The 8356-nt window shown below is 44.4% G+C and overlaps 1 protein-coding gene across 1 annotated transcript; it reads right to left on the reverse strand.

Moving 5' to 3' along the window:
• Positions 1-1088: 1088 nt before the first annotated feature.
• On the reverse strand, positions 1089-7510 carry LOC115175771 (splicing factor 3B subunit 4). Its single transcript, XM_029735256.1, has 6 exons — positions 7420-7510; positions 6403-6531; positions 5495-6037; positions 3382-3537; positions 1822-1983; positions 1089-1450 (listed from the first exon to the last, which is right to left on the reverse strand). The coding sequence occupies exons 1-6, from the start codon at positions 7451-7453 to the stop codon at positions 1278-1280; spliced, it is 1197 nt and encodes a 398-aa protein (XP_029591116.1). The 5' UTR covers positions 7454-7510; the 3' UTR covers positions 1089-1277.
• Between the last annotated feature and the right edge of the window lie 846 nt (positions 7511-8356).

An 8356-nucleotide genomic window follows, 5' to 3' on the forward strand; every position in this document is an offset into this window, starting at 1 on the left:
TAATGTAAGGGAACATTATCCACCTAAAAAAACAGAGAAACACTTTTTTCAGCCACTTTGATAAAGCTACCTCTGGAATGTTCTTTTTTTGTAGCAGGTTAGGAGAATTAATGCAGCAGGTTAGGAGACTGAGGTTAAGGTTAGGAAAAGAGTTAGGGTTAGCAAAAGAAAATGCTCTCCTAACCTGCTATGAAAATCACTTCCGGTCGTAGCTTTATCGAAGTGGCAAGAAATGAGCGCACACCTAAAAAACCAAGATACCCTGGAAGCGGAAGTAACCCCTGGAAGATTCTCACGACCAGAAAATATTTTACCTCAACCTTGTTTTCTTGTTGTTGACCTAGGTTTGGACTGACACACTAAATATCCTGTCTCCATGGTCAAGCTAGGTTGGGTCCAGCCACAATTAACTTTGTGTCCAATTCTGATGATTCTAAAGACAAATTCTCAGCCGATTTCAGTCCCCGTTTTCAACTGGGGCTTGGTGGTATCAACCATTTTTAATCTTCAAGAATCAATATTGTACATTTAAATGATAAAAAATAGCTTAAAATATCAGAGTAGGATTATGCAGCCCTATACATCCTCCTCCATAACCCACTACATCAGACAAGTGGTATCTGCAATAACCATGGCAACAGACTTGAGTGAGAACCACATTCAACATGGACGCAGCACAGATATGTTTGTTTCTAGTTTGGAAGCATATATAAATATTTGTAATCTACTCAAAGCACTGCCTATAGCAACATTGTATTTGTGGGTTTATAAAAAAAGACTTAAGGTTTATATAGGCAAAGAAGTTTTATTTTCTATTTGGTCTGGAACCTGTCAACTGACTTGTGCTTTGTCTGGTCAAAACATAACCTTCTCACTCATCTTGCCTCACCTTCTCTCCTGGCTACCAATGGTCTCAAACAACTGGCCTTTTGATCGCATTTGGAGTTTCTAACCTATTCAGGAGACCAACTACATGCTGTGTCTTATGTTTGTACTAGGAAAGCACAAGTTAATTGACATGATGCATGTTCTGAATTAAATCTCATCTAAGAAAACTGAAATTACTTGACATCAATTGAAAGACCCAATTTGTTGTATTAAAAACCTTTATTCCGAACCTTTGTTTGGGATCTGTACAGTGAAGAAAATGTTTTGACATTTTTTTTTTTTAAATGGAGCTACACCATGTCTCCAAATTGTACTCTGGAATAATAATAATAATAAAAAAAAAGCTAGATGAAAGCATGGTCATGCGCCTTGCTGTGGTCCTCCATAGTCTACGGGGGCATTGGTCCTCTCATGGGGCCTCGAGGTGGGCCGCCGGGGGGCCTCGGTGGCATTGGTGGCCCCCTCTGGAAGCCAAACGGAGGCGGACGAGGGGGACCCCCACCGTAGCCTGGTGGGGGCATGGGGGGAGGGGGTCCTCTCATGCCTGGATGCATGGGGTGACCTGTGTGGGTGGGGGGAGAGAGAAGGGATTCACACAATTAAATATAATCTCATACAGCAGCAAATTTCAACAAGGATATCAGGAAACAAACCTCTTGGATATCCATAAAATGTATAAATGTCATTGTGTCCCTTTAGACAAATAGGTAAAAATGTTTGTTTACAATACATTTTTTTTAAGTCCAAAATGGACGTACCAATTGCAGACTGTAGCATTAAACTAAGAAAAATTGTGATGCAAAACAATTGACCACTTTTGGTTTCATGAATCAGGCGTCAACTAACAGGCAATTAATTATCCAACAGAGATTTCAACTACTGAACTGTATTGAGTTGAATTGACCCCTGGCCTTGTGAAGGCACAGCACTTACCCATGGGATGCCCATAGGGCCCTCTCGGTGGCATGCCCATGTGTGGATGAGGGGGCATGCCGGGGGGTGGAGGCGCCCGGTGCTGGTTGGAACCTGGGGGGCCCGGTGGAGGCGCCATACCTGGGGGATGGCCATGAGGGTGCATAGACATCTGGGGCATTCCTGTTGGACATGAACAATATAATTGGTGGTCCTCAGTAGCTTAGTTGGTAGAGCATGGCGCTTGCAACGGCAGAATAGTGAGTTCGATTCCCGGGACCACCCATACATAAAATGCATGCACGCATGACTAAGTCACTTTGGATAAAAGAGCCTGCTAAATTGCATATACACTACATGGCCAAAGGTATATGGGCAACTCTTCAAATGAGAGAATACGGCTATTTCACCCACACCCGTTGCTGACAGGTCTATAAAATCGAGCACAGAGCCATGCAATCTCCATAGTAATACATTGGCAGTAGAATGGCCTCTACTGAAGCGGTCAGTGACTTTCAATGTGACAAGATCATAGGATGCCACCTTTCCAACAAGCCAGTTGGTCAAATTTCTGACATGCTAAAGCTGCCCTGGTCAACTGTAAGTGCTGTTATTGTGAAGTGGAAATGTCTAGGAGCAACAATGGCTCAGCTGCGAAGTGGTAGGCCAGTCAAGCTTACAGAACGGGACCACCGAAGCGTGTAAAAATCGTCTACCCGGTTGCAACACTCACTATCGAGTTCCAAACTGCCTCTGGAAGCAACGTCAGCACAATAACTGTTTGTCGGGAGCTTCATGAAATGGGTTTCCATGGCCGAGCAGACGCACAAAAGCCTAAGATCCCCATGGCAAAGCCAAGCCTTGGGTGGAGAGGTGTAAAGCTCGCCGCCATTGGACTCTAGGGCAGTAGAAACGCGTTCTCTGGAGTGATGAATCACCCTTCACCATCTGGCAGTCTGATGGTCTAATCTGGGTTTGGCGGATGCCAGGAGAACGCTACCTGCATGAATGCATAGTGCCAACTGTAAAGTTTGGTGGAGGAAGATTAATGGTCTGTGGCTGTTTTTCATGGTTCAGGCTAGGCCCCTTATTTCCAGGAAAGGGAAATCTTAACGCTACAGCATACAATGACATTCTAGACGATTCTGCGCTTCCAACTTTGTGGCAACAGTTTGGGGAAGGCCCTTTCCTGTTTCAACATGACAATGCCATCATGCACAAAGCGAGGCCCATACAGAAATCGCTTGACGAGATCGGTGTGGAAGAACTTGACTGGCCTGCACAGAGCCCTGACCTCAACACAATCAAACACCTTTGGGATGAATTAGAACACCGTCTGCGAGCCAGGCATAATCGCCCATAATTTTGGAATGAGATGTTTGACGAGCAGGTGTCCACATACTTTTGTCCATGTAGTGTATTAATGCACCTCATCACACACATGTTCTCTATCCTTACCAGAAATAGCAGTACCTTAAAATTTCACACACTACAATTTAAACTCCAATATTTAACAATCTGGGAAAACTTTTCCTGACTGTTGTACTCAATGCAATTATATGGTCGGGGTGATTGACTTACCCGGGTGCATGCCCTGGTGGAAGGGTGGCGGGCCGGGTGGGGGGCCTGAGCCCCCTCCCTGGGGTCCTGGTGTCCCTGGGGCTGGGGGCATGGGCATGCCGGGGGGCATGGATCCAGGGGGTGGCACAGGAGGGAAGGCACCAGGAGGGGGCATGCCTGGAAAATAAGACCAGAGAGTGAGAAATTGCACATTTTGTAAAGTTTAATTGAAATTATCTTGATGTAGATGTTTTAATGTTGTGTTGGTGTTACTGAACAAGTTATAGTCAAGGTATTGTGAAGCCAACATCAAATTTTCATATTGTGAAGAAAATCACATTTTTGTCATTCTTACTCTTACAATTCTACAGAGCAGTCTATGACTAAGCTATACAAGGCAATATGATTACTATTTAAGTACCCCCACAAAATACCTGAAGGATTTAGGAAGTTGAAAACTGGACCCTTTTCCAACAACTGAAAGAGCTGCTTCCTGTGCTTGGCCCTCCTATGTTGAACATAATAAATGGCCCTCTATCCACCGGATGTGTACCAAACTCACTAAAAGTGGCAGTAATAAAGCCCCTCTTGAAAAAGCCAAACCTTGACCCAGAAAATATTTTTAAAAACTAAAATCGGCCTATATCAAATCTCCCATTCCGCTAATTTTTTTTTTGAAAAAGCTGTTGCGCAACTCTCTGCCTTCCTGAAGACAATGTATACGAAACGCTTCAGTCTGGTTTTAGACCCCATCATAGCACTGAGACTGCACGTGTGAAGGTGGTAAATGACCTTTTGCGTTGTTCCTCAAGGCTCCGTTTTAGGACCACTATTGTTTTCACAATATATTTTACCTCTTAGTTATGTCATTCGGAAACATAATGTTAACTTTCACTGCTATGCGGACGACACACAGCTGTACATTTCGATGAAACATGGTGAAGCCCCAAAATTGCACTCCCTGTAAGCCTGTGTTTCAGACATAAGTGGATGGCGGCAAATGTTCTACTTTTAAACTTAGACAAAACAGAAATGCTAGTTCTAGGTCCCAAGAAACAGAGATCTTCTGTTGAATCTGACAATTAATCTTGACGGTTGTACAGTTGTCACAAATAAAACTGAAGGACATCTGCGTTATTCTGGACCCTAATCTCTCTTTTGACGAACGTATCAAGACTGTTTCAAGGACAGCTTTTTTCCATCTACGTAACATTGCTGAAATCAGGAACTTTCTGTCCAAAAATGCGTGGGTTGAATCACTGACGCGATCTTCCTGTCCGGGTTGCCCCCCCCCCCCCGCCCCCTCGGGTTTATGCCGTGGGAGAGATCTATGTGGGCTATACTTGGGGGAGATCTATGTGGGCTATACTCGGCCTTGTCTCAGGATAGTAAGTTGGTGGTTGAATATATCCCTCTAGTGGTGTGGGGGCTGTGCTTTGGCAAAGTCTCAGCCTCCAGTATTTATGCTGCAATAGTTTGTGTCGAGGGGTCTAGGGTCAGTCTGTTATATCTGGAGTATTTCTCCTGTCTTATCCAGTGTCCCGTATGAATTTAAGTATGTTCACTTGCTCTCTCTCTCGCTGCTGCTCCAGTTTCAACTGTTCTGCCTGCGGCTATGGAACCCTGACCTGTTCACTGGACATGCCAACTTGTCCCAGACCTGCTGTTTTCAACTCTAGACAGCAGGAGCGGTAGAGATACTCTGAATGATCAGCCCTGAAAAGCCAACTGACATTTACTCCTGAGGTGCTGACCTGCTGCACCCTTTACAACCATTGTGATTATTATTATTTGACCCTGCAGGTAATTTATAAAAATTTGAACATCTTGGCCATGTTCTGTTATAATCTCCACCCGGCACAGCCAGAAGAGGACTGGCCACCCTTCATAGCCTGGTTCCTTTCTCGGTCTGTTCCTAGGTCCCGGCCTTTCTAGGGAGTTTTTCCAAGCCACTGTGCTTCTACACCTGCATTGCTTGCTGTTTGGGATTTTAGGCTGGGTTTCTGTACATCACTTTGTGACATCAGCTGATGTAAGAAGGGCTTTATAAATACATTTGATTTGATTGATGAAGCTGAAATAAAATTCTTTAACCCTGGTGCACACACTTGCGCGCGCACACACACACACTTACCAGGCATGGGCATCCCGGGTCCCAGGGTGGTGAGGACAGGCGTCGAGGCAGAGGGGGGAGGTGGTGCATCTGCGAACAGCTGATGCGGCCGGTCAGCCTGCGAAAGCGGGTTCTGAGCAGCTAGGAGGCGTTCAGCGGCCGAGCCGTGCCGCTCGCCCTTGGAGTCCTTCTTGAAGGCATATGACACCGTAATTGGTCGGTTGCACAGGTACTGGCCATTCATGGCCTCGATGGCCGCGTCAGAGGCATCGAAACTGGCATAGTTGATGAAGGCGTAGCCCTTGGAGTTGCCAGTGTCCGGGTCGCGCATGATCTTGGGCGTCTGGAGTATGACCCCAAAGGCGCTGAACGTGTCGTAGAGGAGTTTCTCGTCAATCTCCGGGTCCAGGTTACCGATGAAGATGTTGGCGCCAACATCCAGGTTCTTGTTGTGCGCTGAGGCCTTGTTGACACGGATGGGCTTGCCGTATAGTTTAATCATGTTCATAATCTTGATGGCGTAGTCCGCATCCTCTTCACTGAGGAACTCAACAAAGCCATAACCTTACGAAGGGGTGGGGACAGAGGAAAGAATAACATTCAATAAGACTTTAACGGTTATATTTCTGATCAGCAATTTTTTTGTATTTTTTACAGGCTATTTATCTCTAAAGGAGTCTCCAAAAATAACACAACATCAACAAGTGATGGGTTTGCTTTTATAGCATAGACCTAATCTACAATGATCTGTCTTCTTTGCATAGGCTAGTTTTACACAGTTCTTATTTTCAAACATGAGTGCGCCACCTCCCCATTTGAAAGAAACCCTGGGGTTAGACAACAAAGTGTAGCATATCTGGTTGGTCTTACTGATGGTATGTGTCCGTTTTGTTACCAATGCGTTGTTTATGAGTGTGTGTGTTACTTACCTTGGTGTTGTCCCGTGACTCTGTCTTTGGGCATGTGTGTGTTGACCACAGGCCCAGCCTGTAGGAAGAGCTCCCACAGCAGTGGCTCTGCCACTTTCTCATCCAGACCACCCACATACACAGTGGCATCTATAGTGACAGAGACAGCAAAACATTAAGTGGATGGGTATAAGCCCAAACATAAAACCTTGTTATGGTCCCATGCCATACAAGATATTCTCAAGCCGTGCGGAAATGACTACCGTTACCTGTTTTTAGCAACACTTATCCTATAGTGGAAACTATACCCTATATCCACAATCGGTTCATATTACTTACATTACCGAGCAGTGCACAAAAAAACATTAAATCTAGTTTCCACGCATACGCTGCAGTTACATCACGTCTTTGGTTCAAGAGCACAAACCCTGCAAAACGAGCGCAGTTTTGCCAAAGACAGGGACGGTAAGTAGGGTGCAGCCTAACGGTTAAGAGCGTTGGGGGCAGTAACCGAAAGGTCTCCGGTTTCACTGCACCTATCTGGTGTGTGACAAAAAATATATATTTAAAAAAATCGCTCTGGATAAGAGCATCTGCGGAATTACTTAAATGTTGCTGATTGTAAAAATTGTGTGCGCCCAGCGCGCGAAGTCAACCAAGGCTAGGAACATGTCCAACTAGCTAATGTTACCCTCTTTGAGCCAGTGCCATTTAGGTATTTGGCCCTGCCTTGAGCTAGCTAGCTACCCATTCATAGCCCGGCAGATTCATTAGAGACAAATCGGACGAGTCTGGCAGGACATAAAAATACATAGCTAGCTATCTAGCTTGTTACAATACATATGGCAAACGTTGGTTTGTAAACGAGCTTTGTTTGGCAATGGAATTGAGTCACACAGACAAGGCATATGGCTAGCTACATCTTCATTCAGCTAGATTTATAGCTATAATTTTCAGGCCATGGGTTCAGATGTAATGGAAACTACTCGTATGGATACATTTGATGAAGTTCATAGTAAAATATAAAGACATATCTACCTTGGTTACGTTCAGAAATCGGTCCCGCCGCCATGTTAAATCCGGCGTGAGGGCAGCGTTATGCGGAAGTTGCTAATCTGATGGGCAGGAAACATATCCGGCAAAACCAAAGAACGCAATTAGATAAAGTCGCCCTCTAGTGGTGGGCTGTCTGTACCGGTGAGCTCTCATTCAAGATGCAGCTGCCCACCCACACACATATTATTAAAACTCCACTCTTTGCTAATATCACATTTCACTATTTTCTCTATTTTTTGCCAATATCGTGCTGAATCGTGCATTCTTTATAGGGTCAAACTACAGTTAGTACATCCAATTTTGGACATATAAATTAATGATATATACCCATTGATTCTTGAAGAATAAAACGTATGAATGAATGCCTCATGAGCTTAGTCGTACCACATCAGAACCTAAAATATAAGCTTGTTTTACTCCAATGTCTGCAAACAATGTAAATGTAAACAAACACTGTATTGCCTCAAAACATGGTTGAAACTATAATATTGATATCATGGATGGTCAGTCCTTTCTTCAGGCCCATCCCTCAACTTTTTACGAAAACAGAGGCGGGGGATAGGGGAGTGGGGGATCTGCTTTGTTATTGTTTGAATTGTGGATTGGCCCTGTAGAGCAGGGATCATCAACTAGATTCAGCTGCTGGCCAATTTTTTTCTTGAGCAGATGGTCGGGGGGCTGGAACATAATTACAAATACATTGTAACATTTTCATAGGCCTATACCTTTGTCTCTGCCTGTTTTGACAATGTATTATAATGGTATCTCTTCTTATGTCTGACTTTCGGGTTCAGGCTATGCACTTCTGTGTAATTGTCAATGGCTGTCTAACAGTGACTTTATCTTAATGGAAACACCTGCGAAACAGGCTCCTCGAGTTTACATCTCACTTGAGCGTGACTTCTTGGATAAGATAAAG

The sequence above is a fragment of the Salmo trutta genome, chromosome 36 (genome assembly GCF_901001165.1).
Source record: "Salmo trutta chromosome 36, fSalTru1.1, whole genome shotgun sequence".
Lineage (NCBI taxonomy): Eukaryota > Metazoa > Chordata > Actinopteri > Salmoniformes > Salmonidae > Salmo > Salmo trutta.